This window comes from Fusarium odoratissimum (genome assembly GCF_000260195.1).
Source record: "Fusarium odoratissimum NRRL 54006 unplaced genomic scaffold supercont1.1, whole genome shotgun sequence".
NCBI classification, from domain to species: Eukaryota; Fungi; Ascomycota; class Sordariomycetes; order Hypocreales; family Nectriaceae; genus Fusarium; species Fusarium odoratissimum.
Genome location: NW_022158687.1, coordinates 3,173,593 through 3,193,247, shown reverse-complemented (window position 1 = coordinate 3,193,247; position 19,655 = coordinate 3,173,593). Strand labels below are relative to the sequence as shown.

Genomic DNA, 19,655 nt, shown 5'->3' with positions numbered 1-19,655 from the left:
TTCGGCGGCCTGCGAAGACTGACGTCTTTGTTTCCAATTCCCTGCATAACGTTCTGACTCTAGCCTGCTTCCAGTAAGCTTGCTGACGGCTCCAGGGGGTCCCAGGGCCAAACCCAGGCCCTTGGAGAGAGTTCCTCTGCACGGCCACGATCAACTATCGCTGGGGTTCCGAGGAGCGGGCGTTTCTTATTGGCCGAAAGCTGCGGCCTCCCGGCGTCCCCGCGAATAGGGAAGCTTCAGCCACGACCGCAACTCAGTTGAAGCATGCTTGAGTAGAGGCATCCAAACAATGGGAAGTGACATATGTCGAGGAAAATTCAATACATCATGGTTAAAAAAGATGCATTCAGACTCGAGTTAATCTATCCACTTCATCAAACAATTCAGTCCATAGGTACCCAGTTCTATTTGACCATCGCTACTAACTCTCCACTGCCTTGCCTTCAAACAACACCCACTTAACCACTTACACGCAATCAACCAATCATCAACGACCTCACTCTCAAGCAACCATGAGTCGTCGACAAGACCACCACCAGCGCCACTACGGCCAAATCTACAACACAGAGAGCTCTAGGAACTGGAGCGAGGAAGCTGTCAGAGGCAGCTGGGATTCCAACTACCAGAGAACAACATCAGCCAACACATCACCAAGAGACCAGTCCCAGGCCTGGAGGCGACCAAGCCCCCAAGCCTACGACAGACGCCAGACGATGGTTAACCAATGGCTCGGCCAACAGTACAGCCACGATCCCTCGAATGTAATGGATGCTGTTTCTGATCTCACAACTCCCACGACATCTCCCGCCTTTAGCGACTCTCCCACATTTCCCTCTCGAACTCAGGAAGCACCTCCATATCAGACACATGCTGTAGCCAATGACTTTCTCGCGCCGCCTTTGAGGACTTCTATCCCCCACCGACCGCATGATGGCCACTATCACAATGCTCCCCCAGCTTCCTCTCGAGGCTCTACATCTTACCGCCTTGACAACAGATCCGTGGACTATCGACACATGGAGCCCAGGTCAGCGGAGCAAGATCTTCGAGGAGTTGGCTCATTTGCCGACAATGATCGCTCACGGTACGTCTATAACTCACCAATAACAGGGAAAATCCACTAACATATATCTCCGTAGCCGGGAAGTCAAGTACAAACCACTCAGCAATTGGTTTGGCCTCTGGTTACCCCCTCAAGAATGAGCTTCGCCACATCAACGCCTAAGATTCGACACCACTTCAACTTCAATGCTAAACAACGATTCCAAGTGCGCAGACACAACTTTTGGAGAAAAGGCATCTAGAGGAGCATAGTACTCTTCATTGCGTCTCGATTTCTTTCATTTTATTTCTTGTTTTCCTCTCTTCTTACCTCCTTTTCTTTCCAGATTTCTCTGTCTCTCCTCTCTCTAACACAGCCTGACTTACATACATGGCTTATGTTGGGTTTACATGTTTCCCCCATTTTGTATGGCATCTCTTCTTAGATCGGACAGTCACATTCCTTTGATTGTGCTAGACCAGTGTTGTGATCTTTTCATACAAATCCTCTCTCTCTTTTCATCATGGTCTGTGTATATCTGATATATCACAACATTCTCTGTCTCATGGACGAGCCATTTAACCAATGCAAGCCATTGTAGGGATATTCATTTCCATGATGCATTTTTCATTTTCTCTATAAACAAAACGTTTCTGTTTTTCCTTCCTTCTCTATCAAAAAATGACTGTCTGTTCTAATTCTTTATCCCCTTCATTCACTGACCCCCTTTTCCTTTTCCTTTCTTAAAGCCTCCAGGCCTTGGAGCAAATCGTTCTTGAGATCTTCAAGACCTTCAACACCGATGCTCACTCGTAAAAGTCTCTTATCAATCTTAGGATCAGTCATCGCACGCCACTCAATCAAACTCTCAACACCACCCAAGCTAGTGGCATGGTGGAACAACTCCAACTTGGATGGCAGTCGCTTGGCGACATCTCCATCGCGAAGATACACTGAGAAAACAGGGCCATAGCCATTAGGCATCTGCTTCTGCAACCAGCTACCCTCGACTGATGCTTCGGGCTGGAGACTGGCGTGCTGGACACGCTCGACGAGGGCGCCAATCGCAGATGAAGGATCGCGCTGCTGCTCAGCCAACCAGGCAACAAGTGCAGTAGCTGTAGCACTCTGGCGCTGGACGCGGAGCTCGAGAGTTCGCAGGGAGCGGATACCCAGCCACCCCTCCAAGCTACCCATAACAGAACCAAGAAGAAGGCGATCGTTGAGGAGAGCGCTCTCCCAGTCTCTGTGCTTGCGGTTGACAGATAGCGTACCGCAGAGCATATCAGAGTGACCACCAAAGTACTTTGTACCGCTATGCATGACAACATCAACATCATACTTGAAAGGATCCTGCAGCGGAGGTGGTGCAAATGTCGCATCAACAGTCAGGTAAGCACCAGCTTTCTTGGCCTTTTCTGCATATGCTGCAAGATCGCGTGCCTCGCCAGTAGGGTTAAGGGGCGTCTCGACATGGATGACATCGCCAGGCTCGAGGTCCTCAACAGCACAGTCCAAAGGCAGTTGCTTGAGACCTGTCAGACGAGAGAGAATGCTGATCACCCCGTGGCAGCCGTGGTAGCCATCTCCAATTGCAATACGCTTAGGGTTCAGATGGACCAACATGGCGTGGAAAGCAGACAGACCAGAAGAGTAAGTAATCGTTGGAGCGCCAATGACGGATGTGAGAATTGCCTCGAGACGAGTGGTGTTAGGACCAGTTGCTCGAGAGTAGACATGAGAGTCTAGAGGGTTATGGGGCTACACAAGTTAGCAAAGAGTCGTCATGAGAAGTCAGAAAGCTGTCAGAGAGTTTCATGATGGTCTTGGATCGACTCCGGTCATAATATTCCCGGCCATCTGAGAGTCTCTTGTGGAGATACCTGCAGCAAATCAAGACGAGGAAAGATGCACACTTACATCAGTATTATCCCAGGCCTTCAGCGCGTCAGGGTCATCGCTGTACCTGAAAGTCGTGCTGACATGCATAGCCGGCGCAACGGCTCTGTGTGACTGGATACCCTCATCGGCATGAACAGCGCGGGATGCCAGTGACAGCCCGGCGAGGGAGCTATCAAGTCCGGTCCGGGCCCCGGCTGTACCGTCCGGTGCCGAGGAGACGTCCTTGAGGTTGGTAGGAACTTCGTCAGAGGCCATGATCTCCGTCTTTGTCTTTTCAGTTGTTTTGAGAATTTGATGGAAATTTGTAAAGTTGATATAGTAGTCCAGGTGAGGGGCAATCTTTGATACGAATAAAGACTGGGGAGTTAGCCCAATTGGCACGTCCTCAATGCTGTTGACTCATAGAGAACAGGTTGCCAGAAAACCAGAGAGAGACAGAAGTTAAACTCGGCTTCGTCTGTTTCTATATCTGTTCATGTCTGGCGCCCTCCGAGTAATAGAGCGGGGCCTCTAGGGAATCTAGCAATGACAAGCACGCAATTACAAGTGGATGCAGCCGCAGGAACAATTCTACGGTTTCTTTTACTGGACTGTCTCCGTCATCGGCTATATTACCACGCCCTATGGCAAGATCCTGTTATGCTGAATATAAGCTGAAACATAATTATCCAATTAATATCGCATCAGCTTCGACAATGTAACGCTGGATCGGTTGCTCGTTAAACTCAAGCATCCACTCAGTTTATACTTCTGTAACCGAGGCCGAGAGTTTATAGCTTATGGTTGTAATGTCCTCACCCTGATGACCAGCGACCACTCGAAGCCATTATACAGGTACACTGAAACATATGTCTCTTCTCATTATCATTATGTAGCTCATATTCGATCCTCTTCGAGGGACACGGCCCAGAGCACATGTTGCTTGTCCGTCTGGGCATTACAACTCAACGTTCAGCCCACAAATGCTCTTTGCACAATTCATCCAACCCTTGATTCACCATCAAGGTATACCCAGGATAGTCTCATAGCGAATGCGATTCTAGCATTATCCCGACCTAGCCAACCGAAAACGCCGAGAATGTAAACGAAAACTCCAGGTATCTCTAATACAATGTAGAAGAACAAAACTTTGATCGTGCATATCATTGCATTTCTTGACCATCGGTTGAGACAGTCACCTTGGGCGATGCGTTGTCCATGGGAGTGAGCTCCGAACCTTGGCCGCTCTGGGCTCTTTTGCGACCATGCATGAGGAAACGGGATACAGTAGGATTGCTCGAGCTGTCCTTGTCGGAGAATTTCGAGAAAAATCCCCGCTTCTGAGGCTGTGCCTGGGGAGCCAGCTGCTGTTGTTGCTGCTTATGATCGTCCAGTCCAACGTCTTCAAAACGCTCCTCGGCGGTTGGCGGCTGCTCGAATGATCGCTCGACCGCAGATCTAGGTAGTCGGGGAAGACGTGCTGAGTCAAGGCTCTGGCGCGTTGGGAAATCGCTGTTGGGCATTGGCGATCGTGCAGAAATGTCCTGTTGCTCATGTTAGTCGTGCGCTGAGCAAATGCGAAGCATATCTGATTTGACGGATGGTTGTTTGAAAAAGCAGATGATAGGAAATACATACGAAAGATCGGCGGTAGGAATCAAAGGACTCGCGGGAAATAGAGAAATGTTCAATGTCGCCAGAACTGCTTCGAGTATCTGTCGAGTTGCGGGTCGAGAGGTACTTTCGAGGCCACTGGCCCTTTTCCTCAGTAGGTGATGGCTTTGCGACCGTTAGCTTCAAATCTGGCATTATGCACGTTGGGCTAAATCGACTTACAGGAAGATAGACGCCACTGTCGTTGACAACTGTTGCGTAAAGACAAATTAGCCAAGTCCCTCTGGTCTTGTGACAAGATGCCAAATGCGCCTCTTCATGACTTGCCCCCCCACTACGGAGGTAGAGGGGGAGGCCATGAGAGACGGGAAGCGACCAGGGCCGGTTGACATACCGCTCATCTTGTATTCGCCATTGTCGCGACCTTGACTTCGAATGCTTAAAACAGGGGTGGACTTGGAGCCGACAGTGTCGACTTTCTCGAAGCCAGGGGTAGAATCAGGGCGCTGGTTCTCATCTTGAACGATAACACTGCCAGGGCGACGAGCGAAAGGGTTGCGAATAGGCATTGCGAAAGAAAAGCGGTGGACGCTGTTGATGGAATATTTGATTGTTTGGTATATCAGAAGATGGTGTTGTTGAGAGAAGCAGCCAAAGTTCGGAAATGTGAGATATGTACCACGATGTCTTACAGGCGCAGAGCAAAAACGAGATGGAAGGAAGGGAAATATGACATCGAAGAAAGGAAGGAAGGCGGAACGGGGGACGGGCTTTGGGGGCAGCCGATGTTTAAGTTAATTGACTTTTAGAGCCGGGGACGACGACGGGGAAGGCGGAACTCCAAGATGGGAATGGATACAAGGTATTGGAAATGGGAAGGGGGAATGAAAATGGGACTCGTGCTTGCCCAGTTAGAGGACGAATAGGAAAAATTGAAACATAGAAACGGCCTGTGGATCGATGCTATGAACTCTGTAAGTGGGTGAGATGTGTGAGACTTGGCGATTAGTAGAGTGAGAATTGTGGTTGTATGTACGTGTGGATAAACGAATACGTGTGTGCGTGGCACCACCGAGTCGGGTCAAATCCTCGCCTTCGAAGAGGGTGTGAAACATGAGATTAGGGACTGAAGTGAGAGTTGAGAATGGACCGATTGAGAGAGTCCACAATCTGTAAGGGCGATGTTGAGTCTGAGGTGGTTGAGGAGGGCCTCAGCATCTAGTTTACAATTTGGTCTGTAATATCATTCAGTGTTTTCGAAACATAATTACCGCCTGGCAAAAACAAGCATCAACTATTTGCACTAAACAGCTAAGCATTGCTTGCCATTTGATTTGGAATACGCACCCGTGTACTGCTTTGCTTGGCTGGGCATTGCTGCGTATCGTATGTACACAGCCATCTCACAAACTGCATGTCAGCCGAGCATCGCCAGCAGATCAGCACAGCAGCACTAGGGTCAGGTCCCAAGTTGGCCCCCCCCCCGGAGTTCAGGGATTTGATTGACACCAACAATTGCCAAGACTGGAAGGGTTAAACCGTCATCGGGTCCATCGTCCAACAACGATCCTATTGGCATGGCACAACAACAGCTCACACACCAGGAATCGCAACAAGCAAGATCCGGGCCGCCGATAATCTCCAATACGACACACTGTGTTCAGATAGCGATGCTGGCGGCACGATACAGTAAGTAGATCACCTAAATCAAGGCTTACAGCAGACGGACGGCATCCTGATCGACACCTCACCAACCAAGGCAGACTCCCAGAAGAGATGGGAATCATGTCTGCAATTAACCCGGCGCGGCATCTGTCCCGAATTTGGCAACGTTGCGGCACCCTGTTCCGTTTCGGTTCCAAGATAACGTGCCTGATCCTGTTTGGGATGGTGAAAGTTAGATGTTGGAGGTTTGATGGTCCGGTCCCTATGACGACTTGGTGATGGTTCCCTGATTCAGGACCAAAAACGCCAAGACTCTGTTTCAAGGGCTCATTGATTCCAAGTTGGTGTTCGCTAACGTCAGGTCTTGATGTCAGGACTCATTTTGACCTTCTCTTTAATTGGCCATCTCCCCATACATGCAGACAACACCAGACTTGTGGTGATAATCTCTAGTGGTTCAGAGCCAATGTCCGGGATATCCGAAATGGTGGATCGATCCTCAGAACATGCCTTCTCCCTCGAGAGGACCCGAAACGCCGATCCGGCCTTCAATCGGTGTTGCCAGTGACCCACTAACACCCGGCCGATTTCAAGTCCCGGGCTTTGATTGCACCCGACGCCGATGGTGACATGATTCGAGCAATTGTAATTGGGCAGGCTAACATCTTTAAGCTTTTTCTCAGCTTACTGTCATGGCATTCTTTTCGAAGAGACGGGTTAGATACTAATGTAAAAATTGTTCCCATGACTCAAGCGAGACAACACCATAGCTTATCTCATTGCAGTCAACACCCAGCATGCATACTTACCTTACCTCAGGGAGGCCAGAAAGCTTAGGCGCTTAATCCTAAGCGATAGAAATATTTAGGTAAGTTAGCCTTGACTTGTATGACTCTTTGATGAGTTTATTTTGGCATCCTCTTCTAAAGTCTCAAACTTTCTTGCTTCCCGGGGCTTACCTAGGTATCTATCACGAAGTGCCTCTTTAAAGAGCATTGACGAAATCATGTATGGGATAATAAGTTTTAGCATCCTATTAGACTAACCTCAAAGTGCCTACCTTATGCTGCTTCAGAAGACATATGTCTCTCCCCTCACGTTTTCCCGTGGAATATGGTAACTTATGTCAACTAGGCTGGAATCTGTAGCTACCCGAAACATGTTTCAATGCTCCAAAGACCAGATCAGACTAGGGTGACGCTTACCAGCATGCCAACGACGGTTGATGGAGTGTTTGGTTTGTCTGTTGCGGTTTTGCTTCTGATTGGACACCTGATACTATATCCTTGGCTCATCGTCCTATCGATACCAAACAACTGGACAAACAGCCTTCAGTATCTTGCAATCGGTTACCTTGATTCTATTCTATCTACTCTGCCCAACTCAGCCTGACCATGTGTATTCGAGAAAAGCTTCGACGCCTCATGCAGGCTCGCGCGCCCATCTGGTATTGATTGGTATCTTCTTTGAGTAGGACATGTCCTCTAACCCTCAGTAAAAGTCTTTTTAACACTCATATTGTGTTCCATTTGGGTTAGATAGTACCAGTTAAGGTGTTTACCGAATGGCACAGAGCTGCTGGTTCATTCTCCGAGTGACACTGGCCACTGCCTATCCGCACCTGCCTACGGATGTCAGTGAATATTGGTAACTTCCAAACCATTCATCGCACTTGCACTTCCAACAGTCTCGATCAACAATGACACGTGCTAATCCGGCGATGGCACTCACGAGGCTCGTTTAGAGCTTGGTTTTCTTGTTGCTTCCTTGCCCACGCATCACCCGCTCACTCTCATTTTTGGAACCTGGATTGTCATGTTACAATTTTGGAGCCTTTCAAACATCCAAATCGTCCGAATGTTTTTGTAAAGTTGAAGCATATTCTGTACTCTCTTTCCTTGGAGCTCTGTTCGTCTTCATAGTATCAAGTCCCATCATGACTGCCTTCTTTGTTGATTGGGATCTCTGGCAAGAGATGACTTTCGTACGTATATCTATGCATGGATAATTTGACTTCATATTCTTCTTCAGGGACACCTGCAAAGTGTCGTTTCAAAGACTAACGGCAAGTCATAGGTCCTTGGGTGCTGCATCGTTCTTGTTTTCGCCATGGGGCTTGTGAAACTATGGTGGTCTAACCGAGCCATACGCCGTCTTGAGATTATCGACGAGGAGAAGCGCGCACGAATATCCCTCATGTCACGCTGCGGCATCGAAAACATGCGAGCTCCCGGGATTCCTTTCGGTGTTCGTGCTATTCTGAGCGGCGTCGAGGTGGAGGGCATCTGGATCTCAAGGCCGAATTCGCCTGGGCCATGCCAACTCACACCAGTAGCAACTCAAGTTGGTCGGCGCATTAGAATATCCAAGGGAAAGGGGAAAATGATAGACATAGGGTCATCAGAATGTCTATCAGACACACTCGACTCCGAAACGACGCCAAGTTACCCACCATCTACAAAGACATCTCAGCAGGATGGCATTATTTCGACAGAGGGCATCCAGAGCCAGCAAAAACATGTCGATTCAGCTAGTTCATTGACGAAGACCCAAGTTGACTCGAGTGTACGACGGAATTCACAGATAAACTGCAACCACACCGGTTCTAGATCATCCAGCAGTTGCAACGACGACTTCATCACGCCAGAACAAACACCACCGGGATCTACCATAAGCCAGACAGAAGCTTTCGACAAGGGGAAAGGACACTCAGTATCAGACACCATCTTCAATATAGAGCAGCTAAATGCCTTGCCACGCGTGAGAAAGCCGTCGGCGGGAAGCGTGGCAATGCCAAGCGGGCACCCCAGAGTCCTCAGATCAGAGAAAAGGCGATTGATATCGGAATCGTCGAGCAGTTAGCAAATCATCACGAATTCTTGCAAGTACCCAATTGCTTTGATTGCCATTGAAGTGTTATCCAGTTGTTGCTTTAAATCTGTCGGGGCTCCGCCGTAAATCCGTCGGCTCGTTCCCGCGGGATCTGGGGTCTTGGAACGACATCGGTAGCCAGATCTAAGTGCCATCACATCATTGAACTCTGGAGGACCAGTACCCAAGGATCTAGAAACGCGGGGAAGATCATTGGGTAATTTTATAAAAGGTTTCCAAGATATCTCTGACACCTATTGATTCTTTTACTCCCTCAAAATTAGCTGCTTGTCTCATTGAAGATACTTGAAGACCAACGACAGATTGTCCAGACACCTCGAGCTGTTCAAGAGTGACACAAAATGGCATCTCAGACTATTCATGATATTGCAACGAAAGGCTTTGATGACGCCCTGTCTTATGACGCACACCGGCCCTCTTATCCCCCTGCTGCTGTTGCCAGCCTTCTGGGGCATCTCGGTCTCGAGGGTCAATCTGGCCGCCATATCTTAGACCTGGCAGCTGGTACTGGCAAGTTCACTGAGCTTCTGTCTGCCAGGCCGGAAGGGTACGAAATTATTGCCGTAGAGCCGTTGGACTCGATGAGAAACACTCTTACTGCCAAGAAACTCTCCAAAGTGGACGTTCGCCCAGGTACGGCAGCTGAAATGAAGGACGTGGGAGATGGATGGGCAGATGGATGCATTGTGGCTCAGGTAAGCTAGATGCCTTGTCTGGAGAGAGCACTAGTTAGCTAGAAATCAGACTGACATTTGAAGGCATTTCACTGGTAAGTCGCTCCTCAAAGGACTAACAATAGGCCCTAACCAAGTCCAAGGTTTGCCAGAGAGGAGTCCCTCAAGGAGATACATCGGGTGCTCAAACCTGGGGCTAAACTGGGATTGATTTGGAATGCCGAAGAATGTAATTACGTCCCAGTTGCCTTTTGTCGCATCCAGAGTGACTGACTATAGCCTCAAGATAATCGCCCCGAGAGCTGGCCAGCCTCTACAAAGTGGGAGCAGGAGCTCAGCGAGCTCAACTTCAACGAAAAGGCGGACAATGAGCCTCGCTTCCGACACTTGCTGTGGAAGAAAGTCCTCGAACGTCAAGCCGAGGCTGAGAAGCCATTCTTCTCCACGCCCATCGAGACCGAAAAAATCACATGGTCGATTTGGTTGACCCCTGATGCTTTGTGGGACAGATTCGATACACTTAGCTGGAACAAGCTTCGGCAAGGGGAGGAGCGTCGACTGTTTAGAGAGAAGTTCGACAAGATCATCAAGGAGGGCGATGCCACGTTCAATGAGAACGGTGAGGTTGAGCTTCATGGGTGCACTTTCTTTGTCTGGACGTCACGTTTGGATGGCCCAGAGTGAAGAGGATGTAGAGATTAGTTTCATCATAAATCTACATGTCGAGACCGAGCCGTTTCTCATTGTTCATGAACAATCATGAGTCTGCTGAAATATACATGACTTTCAACTTCAATTAGCAAGATATCTCCCCATAACAAAGCGACACTCACCATTGTTTCCTCTCACAAAGGCGTCACCGTATTCCCTACGCTTCTGGCCATTGACATACTCGGCTGTCTTTTCCAGGGCAATGTTCATGTAGCCATCCACAGATTGAAGTTCGCCTATGAGTATTAGCTCCATCCTATCCGCTGTATCGTCGCATATGAGGCGCTCAGCTGCATCGTCAAATCGATGAGCGAAGAGGTCAAGACTCACCCTTGTAGACAACGCCAGAGTTGAGCTTGACAGTAACAGGGTTGCCGATGATGTCACTGAGGAAGCTTGAAGGGTCTTTTCCCTCACCCTGAGAGATAGCGCCGTTCTCCATCGTGAAGACTGGGGTGGTGTTTGGAGGTTGGCGGTTTGAGAGGTTCAGGGTGTCGTTGGTGGTTTATGATAATGGATCTTGGATAGAGCTTGTGGAGTTGTTTGGGTCTAGCCTGAAAGATTGATGCCTTGCCGTGCTGTTAAGGCTGGAGTCTTTTCGCACTGTGGGGCATCACGCCTGCTGTGAAGTCGCCTAACGTCCCGTTACAGCGGCACGTAGCGGATGTATTTTTAGCGGGCCAGGTCTCTATTTCCTGCCCAGGCAACCTCCATCCCACCACCTCCAGGCGCGTAAAGTGTAAAGTGCGGTTCGAGCCTTTCAATGAAAGACCCGTCCAACCCCCAGCTTCATTGTTCTTGATTACTTTTAGACCCAACGGATTGTCCTGTATCGCTTTGTGCGCGCCTGTCACTTTACTACTCTACAAAACTGAGCGAACAACTGACGCTTTGCTATCATCAAAATTTCGTGCAAGCTAATCAGAGGTTCTTCGCCAATATGAAGAAACTCCCCTTTAAACCAACCGCGCTGCGCAAGGCTGCGCCAAAACCAAAACCAACAGAGTCCGAGGATTCCAAGGACAGCGACGACGATGGCCTTTCTCTGTTCCGCCGCTCAAAGGAGATGGCGCCTATCATGGCAGCTGATCAGCAAAGGCGTTGGAGGAGACATAGAGAAGCTGAGCAGGAAGCTGAGCGCAAACGACTTGAGGCCATTGGGGAGAAACGACCGCGAGAAGACTCCCCAGATAGTGATGGGCTCACCAACAAGGACCCTGGCCCCAAGGTCAGCGACGGCCTACCTTCCTTGCCTGGACGGGCAGAGGGGACTCCTGTTACCGATCAGCCACTGACACAAGACGGAGCGGATCGTACTAGGTATGCTTGCTAACCAGATCGCCTAACATCGTGTTCTGATTCCTTTAGTGAACTTGTCACTCCTCCTTCGTCAAAACGGTCAAGGCTTGACTCAAGCTCGGCCCAGAAGCCTATACTTAGTTCGCAACTCGACATAGACGAAGACCCTTTCCCAGATGCCTCGCCAACTCGGAGATTGGGGCCGATTCGTAACCCCCCTACTCCAAGTCGAAATCTGAAGACAGAAGGATTCAAACCACAGGCCAAACCAAGTACAGATCCTATAACGATTGACTCGGATCCGGAATCCGACTCAGAACCTCCCAAGCCCAAGACCGACTTGTCATCGAGGCCGAGAAGTAGCAGTATCGAACTTGCGGAGCGGACCTTGAAGCCTTCTAAGGAACCAAGCCCACCACCAGTGGAGGAGGATGAGTTCGCAGAGTACATTCGCAAAGCCGAAGAGAAGCGCGCCCGCCAACAGGCTCTTCAAGCTAACAAGTCTGAGGAGCAGTCCAAGGAGGCCTTTAACATTTTTATCACCAGCACGATTCCTCATACTGTACCCCTGCAAGTGAGGTTTTCATTTAACAAACCCCTTCGCATAGTTCGAGATGCGTGGGTCAAACACCAAATGAATAAAGGTGTTTCCATACAAGCAGACGATGTGACTCTCACCTGGAACAACAAGAAAGTATACAACACTTCCACCCTAATTGGCCTGGGCATTCGCCCAATCGGCAATGGACGTGCTGTGAGCGACAGCCAAGGTTCCGCAGGCTTCAGAGAGAACATGACTTCGATGAACGTGCAAGCCTGGAATCCGGAACTCTTTCAGAAGATGGAGCAGGAGCAGGAACTCCAGCGGAAGCGCGACGCCGGTGAACTTTCTGACGAGGAAGAGGAGAAGCCGGCCGAGAGAATCAGGTTCGTGATCATGCTCAAAGGACGGGATGTTGAACCGCTGGCTTGCAAGATCCTCCCCGAGACGACTGTGGAAACGCTCATCTCCTACTTCCGTCAACAGCGTAATGTTGGCTCAGACAAGCAGGTATCTCTTTGGTGGGATGGCGAGCGGCTCGAGGAGCACGTGGAGATGAAGGATGCCGAGATCGAGGCTCAAGACACAATCGAAGTGCATATTGATTAAAGCGAGCTCAGTCGTAGCACGATTTTTTTGGCATGATAGGTTGTTGCAGGTGGAGGTGGACGACGGCGCTGAAGGATATGACATGATACCCAGGGAAACCCCTTTTGAGACTTAGCTATGACGATTTCACCACGCAATTGACGTTGCTCTTTCGTTACTCATTTGTTTCGCTTCAATAATCAGATTAATATTTGAATCTGGCGCATCTCTTGCCGCCTCTATGTAATTGACCTTGGCTGTCCAGCTGCAAGGCTCTTCCCTATAACGCCTCTATTCAACCAAGCCGGACCGGGCACCCGCTGCCTCGGCGTTAACAAAACCTTGGTCCGAAATAATACAAGTCTGCCCCTGGATAGTAGTATACATCATTCGCTGCCTGTGTTGTCGGTCCCAGAGACCGCAGCTTGATTTGTAGTATCTGGTATCAGCCAACCCCATACTCCATGAATGCTAAAGAATACAGATAATAACATGGGCTATCTGCAGGTTTTCTGTTCCCTCTAAATACTATCGTGCTGATTCTGCTCTTAATCGATCAGATGTCGCGTATTGTTAGGGTACGATCGTGGAGAAATGGTACCATTCATTTTTGTGGTCGGAGTTGAAGGATAACCAGTTCCCCGTTGACGGACCTTCTCGTCTAGGTCCTTGGTGTCAGTCAACGTCTCCTTATGCGGCGCATTCGTGGGACGTTGAGAGGGCAGAGGATGGCGATTTTTCCCTCTGCCAGTTACGTTCCGCTTCGTCTGAGTAGCTGATGCAGATCCGTCGGCCTTCTCTTGGCCGATAATATTTTTAGTTGCCTTGAAACTTTTAAGTTGCGCCTCCTTATGTCCACCTGGGGCCTTTCTCTTGCGCCCGCTTTGTTTAGAGGACCCGCGTTGTTTGGAGAGTTGTGAAGGCTGGCCTGTCGTAACCTTGCCATCGAAAGATATCGTGGTCTGCATCGTCTTCGCCGGGTTTTTGATCGCTGATATCTTGGGGCTTGCATGAGGTGTTGGTATGCCCTGCACCTGCTTGACCTGCTTCGATTTGGCTGCGCCCTGGCCTTCAGTATGAGAGTGCGTGGAGACAGAATTGACCGGAATTTCAACAAAGAAATTGAAGTGTTTGCGATCCTCTTGGCTCTTGGAGAAGTCTTCCTCGGACACCTCATAATCCTGCCCAATGGTGATATTCCAGGGAGGAAGTGCCGCAGATCGAGCCACGTCATCGCACTTTGACCGTACTACAATATCCCAGCAATTTTTCAGATCGACGCCTTTGGGTTCGTCGTCCACGTTGATCCAAATAGCCGTACCATTCTTTCGTCCTCGTGTGACTTGGCACATCTCCCTCACTAGTCTGCGAGTTCCAGGAACCTTGAGTGTCGTTCCAACTACCAATACAGCATCAGGGCGGGCCTTAAGATCAGCGCTTGAAACATTTCCGATGGCGTCCTCGTCTGGGTTGTACTCATTGTAGAGCACAAATCGTGGTCGTAGTCTGCCGATGCCATGGCTTCGCTTCCCAGCATAGGCGGTCCGAACTTCGTCGAGATCTTTACATGTTGGACAAAGTGGGGCCTCTGGGCCGTCAAAAACCTCGCCGTTGAATTCCCGGATATTGTTGCATTTGGTGCAGACCATTTTCTGGAGACCGCCGTGCAGCTGGATTGTAACAGGCCAGGGGCCTTTGGGGTTGAGGGGAACCTCAGTGGCCAGAGGCTTTAGCTGGGTGTCAAGGCAGTCGATATTTTGCGAATAAAGGCGTAATAAGCGGCCTTCTTGAGCCAGGGATGCTAATAGTTCGTGAAATGGTGTAGGTTTAGCAGCTTTCGTCATTGTGGCCATTTCTCTGACCATTGCATGGAAAGATTGAGTTGTGGAATCGTGTTTGTAAACTGAAGCATCAAACAGATGTTTACCAGAGCCTTTGAGGTTATGCTGGGTTTTGACGGTCGCAAATAAGCCAGTGGATGAGCGGAAGTCGGGAATTCCTGCCGAAACCGAAATTCCAGCACCAGCAATGACAACAATCTTCTTTTTCTTGCGCAATGTGTCAATGAGCCTTTTCAACTGGCCACGGTCTTCTGCAGTGAGTTCATCTTCGGGCTTCATCAGATCTAGGTACTCGGTGGTACGTTCTTTCGGGGGAGATATACGACGCTTTTTGGCTGGCGGGGGACCTGAAGTGGAATCATCGAGTGGTTTGGCGACAATTTCATCTTCGGATGGAAGGTCACACGTCTTATCTGGAGAGTGCGGGCCCGATGCAGTTGTTGATGGAGATGGATAGCGCTTCGTGGGGTCGGGCATGTCAGGTGACGAAGGCAATGATGGTGTTCTGGAGAGATTGGAGAGTGGCGACGAGAGTGTTGAAGTTTCTCCGTCAGGGACGAAAGATAGAGGGCTCGAGGGACTCATTTTGCTCCTCTTGTTGGGTATCTATCGTGCGGTAAGAGTCGAGGAGCACCTCCAGAGGAAGGGTGGAGTTTTCCGGAAGGAAGGGCGGGAAAGGCGTGTGCTTGCTCCAATTCTACCTCATCGCGCAAAAGATAGAAAGAGAAGTAGCCGGTTGCTTGTCTTTGTAGTCGAGTCGGGATGAAAGAGCGCAGGGAAGGTGCAGATGTAAGTCCAAGCAGTCGATACTCAGTTTCTGGAAGAAAAGAAACGCAGCTGGTCCAGGTAGGAAAACACAAGTGAACCAGGGAAAGAGCAAAAGCGAGAGAAAATGTTCAATGTTGAGTGTGATTTGAGTACCTAGGTTTGAGTTGAGAGAGGCAAAACAGAACAAGGCAAAGCAAATCAAAGCCTAAACCGGGGGAAATGACGGAAGAGTTGTAGTTGCAGAATGCACCTCAGACCCAGAAAGCGGGTTTCGGGGGGGAAGGGAGTACCGACTTAGCGTGTAGCAGCGTCTGCAATGCCCTTGTCTCTTAGTTTCTACTACAGATGCAGGAGGAGCAGCACAACACAAAGTACTGCACCTACTCCCGTACTGTTTCTAAGCCAGGGCCCTCGACTAGTGTTTAAGCCACAGCCACCACTAATGCTGTACTAATATCAGAAGCATATGGGAAAAGTGCGCACCCGCACAGCCAGATTGGATGACAGACGGAGCGTGGCAGGTGATCCTGGTTTTTGATCGATAAATGGAGTCAAGAGAAACTTTGAAGAAGTCGACCTTTATTAACCTCAAGGTGGGCCAAGTATATAAGAACTTGTGGTGTGTTCGAGGTTGGTTTGTTGATGTTTACTCTACTGAACAGTCAAGAGCAATTATGTTCATGGGTTTGAAGAGCGGTGACATCAGCTCAGGCTGTGATCATATGCCCTGCCCTGTCTTGTCTGTTGCCATTCAACGCTGACCCTTGAAGGTGCCAGGTGGTGTGTGGGTCGTGATAGGCTGGAGTATTCTGCAGGCACACGCAACCTGCATGAAAGGCAGTGTGTTAGAGCCAATGGATAACTGCCGAGAAACGAATGTTAGTTTATACCTCGAGAGTTCCGGGTTTCTACGGTCAGGAAACATTTTCAAATACTGAGGTATTATATATATTTATTGAGTCCGGCAGACTCAGTTCACACACCAAAATATGATACCACCCCTATCCTGACATTGCTCTTACCGAGGGGCTGGTATGATGATTCACTTTTAGCTTATTTTGGACTGCATGCAGTGAGTGTGGGAGCTAAGTAATGCCCAATGAGCAGCTCCAACTCGCCATTGGGTCACTCATTTTCTCGCTCCAGCTGGCATCCAACACATCATAGCACTGACCATGAATTTGCTGGCACTGCTTCTCTGTACTCCTTATACATATACCTCTTTAACTCCTACGCGAGTTCAATTGTTTCGGTTTTAGAGTGATTTCCGAAATCGGCTAAAGCGTTTCTCTTTATGCATGTAATTTGCGCCACTGCCTGCCACTCATGTCGAAATCGACCGCCATGTGCAAGTCCGACTATTTGTGACGCAAATAGCGACTTTCTGACGGAGCTGTTTCGACTGCTGTATTCACCAATGTCTCTGACTGTAAGTGTATGAAGGTAAAATCTATGTGTTTCTCCATCATAATGCCTCAGGTTAGTTCCTGGGGTTTTCGGTCATGGTGTTATGCTATCCAACGAAATATACTGTACACTCTCCGTATAAGCCAGTCATAAACAGGTCGGGTATCTTGTACCTCGTGGTTCATTTATAAAGGATTAATTCTTCTGGGCCTAAGCTGGGGGGAGAGTGTGTATAATAAATGGTTTCGATATGAGTGTCATCAGGTAACCCAGTTTGCCTAAATCGCGTGTAGCTGACCAAATGGAGGGCAACATGCATCCAATACAAGCGACGAAAGCAAACAGTAAATGTATTTGTTCTAGAGCATTCATTGGTGCTTCCAACGCACTCCAAATCAATTCACAACAGAAGATGCCAAAATAAATTAATTAAATAGGCCCCCAAACTTAGGCAACCTTACCTAAATCCTTTTGTCATTCAGGATTGAGGTCCTGAGTTTTATTGCCTCCCCTAGACAATTCAATCCTTCGTCGGTTGCTAGAGAGACAGTCCACTTGGCTTGGGCCCTGAACCTTCCACAAGTGGGGATGGCACGTTTCCGTGCAGAATTACTAGGCGCGATAAGCGCCATATCCTTGTTTTAACTTAGCGCGTATAAATCGACGACCTAGGTATCTCAGATCACGAAGTGACACAACAAGGCATTCCACATCAATGCCAAATCTTATAAGCATAGATTCAGTCCAGTGTCAAATAAGCAAAAATAATATAGTAAATAAATGTACAATTCATCTCGTCTTAGTTAGATCTCTCAACCGACTCATCAGGTCGAGGCAATCGTGCAGCTCGGACGGGAGTACCAGCCACATCGATCGTCTTTTTTTCCCGTTCACTTCTTGTTCGGTTAATCAGCTCCATGCCGAAAATACCGCTCAAAATACCGCACAAGTGCGATGCGATGTCAATCTTCAGCTTGACCGTCTTACCAAAGGCAGCAAGTTGAGGCACGCATATGAGCGCCAGGAAAATGATGCCCGGCACACCGTCCTGAGGTAGCCCAAAGAATCTGTAGCCATCAAGACGATGCTCCCAGAAGTATGCGGCGCAAACACCCAGCGTTGCTGCTGAGGCACCCAGAGTGGTAACGCCTAGCATACCTCGCATAGCATATGTAGCCACACTGCCCACAAAGCCAACCGCACCGCAGCCCACATAGAGGGTCAGTAAATTGGCTCGGCCAATATCCTCATGTAGTGCGGATCCAACAAGAAAGAGGGGAACCATGTTCATGAGCAAGTGGCTAAAATACTGGTGAGAGAAGGGTGCAGTGAACATGGAAACAGGCTTGACAGCACCGACAGCGATGATCATGTAGCGGTTGAGTAACCTCCACAAAGGAGGGGCCTTCCATGCTGCCCAGACAAGCACATTGACAGCAACAATGGCTCCCAGCGTCGCATGAGCAGTAGAGATATCGGGAAAGACACGGTACCGGGGAGCAGGCTCTTCATAAACAGTGCTTACAGCAGCTAGGAAGCCAATGACGAGAGCGACGAGAGTAGCGGAGGGAAGAACCCGCTCCCAGGTCTTGAGTTCTACAGGAGCTTCCAGATCAGACTGTGCCTTCTTATAGTATTCAGCAATCTTGGGGTTAGCAATCTGTCTCTCCGCCTTGTGGTCGAGATTAGCCAGAGTGCCAGAATTTACTTCCCCTTTCGCCTCGGCCGCCTTTCGTGCTTCTGCCTCAAGGGCTTCCTTCGCCTTCCGCTTAGCGACATTCTGAGCTCGGAGTTCGTCAAGTTTGCTATGGCCATAGACGGGGTCTGGTTTATAAACTGGAGCGGGTTGTTCTTCGGGTTTGGTTTCGGCCTCGTTCTTGTTCTTCTTGGAAGCTTGCTTCGGCTTCTTTGCTGCTTCCTTCTCCGCTTCAAGTTGCGCAAGCTCATCCTCAGCTCGGAGGCCCGCGTTCAGCACTTCATCAACCTTCACTGACTTTCGTAGGTACTCGAGACCCTTGGCAATCTGACTCTTGGTGTATGAAGATGTATGGACCGCAAAGGCTGGATCGTCGAGAGTGCCAGCAACCCGACGTCCGTGGAGGATCCGCAACAGTTGATTCGCTCTCTTTGGATTGATGCCCTTTCCGAACGCTTCCACAACCTCTGCATCGGTTAAGTCCTTGCTTCTGAATCGAAGACCGACCTGGTCTCGGTAGTCTCTCGGCAAGTCCTCATAGTTTCGGATCGTCTTATCGAAGAATATCGTTCGTCGGGTCTCGTATGAGGTATTGTTGTTCCTAAAAATGGTACTTCGACAATTGGTGGACGACGGTAGAAGGCCGCTTCGATTCCTTGACGCACAGCTTGAAATCCATCGGGTTGGCGTAAACGGCTGGGCCGCAGAGGCTGATGCCTTTGACACTGCTCTTTGAAGAGCAGACCTCAGCAGCACCCTTGAAGAATTGGGGCAGGCGAATAGACTCATTGTGAATGAACGATTGAATGCGCAAGATGCGCCCTAGAGAGCCACCGGCTCGAATAAAACCACAGCAGCCACGGCGAGGGGAACAGTCGATGGTATGATGGTGCCTCTTAGTGCATGAATTAATCTTCGACGCATGAGGCCGATAATTTTGGACACAGCATGTCAAGGATCATCAACAATGAGGTACGTACCGCCAACTACGCAGGACGTCTAGCAGCCTGGACCCCACCATTGCATTCAACTGCCC

General features: G+C 49.3%; 9 protein-coding genes across 12 annotated transcripts; 4 read left to right on the top strand and 5 right to left on the bottom strand.

Moving 5' to 3' along the window:
* Positions 1-304: 304 nt before the first annotated feature.
* On the top strand, positions 305-3,429 carry FOIG_01121 (uncharacterized protein). 2 transcript variants are annotated; one of them, XM_031197773.1, is made up of 3 exons: positions 305-1,084; positions 1,140-2,434; positions 2,616-3,374. In XM_031197773.1, exons 1-2 carry the CDS (start codon positions 513-515, stop codon positions 1,201-1,203), a joined length of 636 nt encoding a protein of 211 aa, XP_031073540.1. In that variant the 5' UTR covers positions 305-512; the 3' UTR covers positions 1,204-2,434; positions 2,616-3,374. The 2 variants fall into 2 exon arrangements, with proteins under 2 accessions (XP_031073540.1, XP_031073539.1); XM_031197772.1 differs by having other exon boundaries at positions 1,140-3,429.
* FOIG_01120 (cystathionine beta-lyase) lies at positions 1,525-3,429 on the bottom strand. Its single transcript, XM_031197771.1, has 2 exons — positions 2,963-3,429; positions 1,525-2,803 (listed from the first exon to the last, which is right to left on the bottom strand). Exons 1-2 carry the CDS (start codon positions 3,197-3,199, stop codon positions 1,754-1,756), a joined length of 1,287 nt encoding a protein of 428 aa, XP_031073538.1. The 5' UTR covers positions 3,200-3,429; the 3' UTR covers positions 1,525-1,753.
* A 70-nt stretch (positions 3,430-3,499) lies between these two features.
* Positions 3,500-5,796, bottom strand: FOIG_01119 (uncharacterized protein). Of its 2 annotated transcripts, XM_031197769.1 has the most exons (4): positions 4,932-5,796; positions 4,760-4,788; positions 4,562-4,702; positions 3,500-4,467 (listed from the first exon to the last, which is right to left on the bottom strand). In XM_031197769.1, the coding sequence occupies exons 1-4, from the start codon at positions 5,104-5,106 to the stop codon at positions 4,087-4,089; spliced, it is 726 nt and encodes a 241-aa protein (XP_031073536.1). In that variant the 5' UTR covers positions 5,107-5,796; the 3' UTR covers positions 3,500-4,086. The 2 variants fall into 2 exon arrangements, with proteins under 2 accessions (XP_031073536.1, XP_031073537.1); XM_031197770.1 differs by having other exon boundaries at positions 4,562-5,796.
* Positions 5,797-7,033: 1,237 nt separating this feature from the next.
* Positions 7,034-9,064, top strand: FOIG_01118 (uncharacterized protein; the record flags this gene model as incomplete). 2 transcript variants are annotated; one of them, XM_031197768.1, is made up of 3 exons in its annotated part: positions 7,569-7,649; positions 7,704-8,186; positions 8,279-9,064. In XM_031197768.1, exons 2-3 carry the CDS (start codon positions 8,139-8,141, stop codon positions 9,062-9,064), a joined length of 834 nt encoding a protein of 277 aa, XP_031073535.1. In that variant the 5' UTR covers positions 7,569-7,649; positions 7,704-8,138. The 2 variants fall into 2 exon arrangements, with proteins under 2 accessions (XP_031073534.1, XP_031073535.1); XM_031197767.1 differs by having other exon boundaries at positions 7,034-8,186.
* A 200-nt stretch (positions 9,065-9,264) lies between these two features.
* Positions 9,265-10,471, top strand: FOIG_01117 (uncharacterized protein). Its single transcript, XM_031197766.1, has 4 exons — positions 9,265-9,789; positions 9,853-9,863; positions 9,912-9,997; positions 10,055-10,471. The coding sequence occupies exons 1-4, from the start codon at positions 9,436-9,438 to the stop codon at positions 10,450-10,452; spliced, it is 849 nt and encodes a 282-aa protein (XP_031073533.1). The 5' UTR covers positions 9,265-9,435; the 3' UTR covers positions 10,453-10,471.
* A 54-nt stretch (positions 10,472-10,525) lies between these two features.
* On the bottom strand, positions 10,526-10,921 carry FOIG_01116 (U6 snRNA-associated Sm-like protein LSm6; the record flags this gene model as incomplete). Its single annotated transcript, XM_031197765.1, has 3 exons — positions 10,526-10,551; positions 10,602-10,715; positions 10,810-10,921. The coding sequence occupies 3 exons, from the start codon at positions 10,919-10,921 to the stop codon at positions 10,526-10,528; spliced, it is 252 nt and encodes an 83-aa protein (XP_031073532.1).
* Positions 10,922-11,190: 269 nt separating this feature from the next.
* On the top strand, positions 11,191-15,982 carry FOIG_01115 (uncharacterized protein). Its single transcript, XM_031197764.1, has 2 exons — positions 11,191-11,799; positions 11,848-15,982. The coding sequence occupies exons 1-2, from the start codon at positions 11,420-11,422 to the stop codon at positions 12,926-12,928; spliced, it is 1,461 nt and encodes a 486-aa protein (XP_031073531.1). The 5' UTR covers positions 11,191-11,419; the 3' UTR covers positions 12,929-15,982.
* On the bottom strand, positions 13,074-16,134 carry FOIG_01114 (uncharacterized protein). Its single transcript, XM_031197763.1, has one exon. The coding sequence runs from the start codon at positions 15,331-15,333 to the stop codon at positions 13,456-13,458; it is 1,878 nt and encodes a 625-aa protein (XP_031073530.1). The 5' UTR covers positions 15,334-16,134; the 3' UTR covers positions 13,074-13,455.
* Positions 16,135-17,628: 1,494 nt separating this feature from the next.
* On the bottom strand, positions 17,629-19,635 carry FOIG_01113 (rhomboid-like protein). Its single transcript, XM_031197762.1, has one exon. The coding sequence runs from the start codon at positions 19,406-19,408 to the stop codon at positions 17,723-17,725; it is 1,686 nt and encodes a 561-aa protein (XP_031073529.1). The 5' UTR covers positions 19,409-19,635; the 3' UTR covers positions 17,629-17,722.
* Positions 19,636-19,655: the final 20 nt, after the last annotated feature.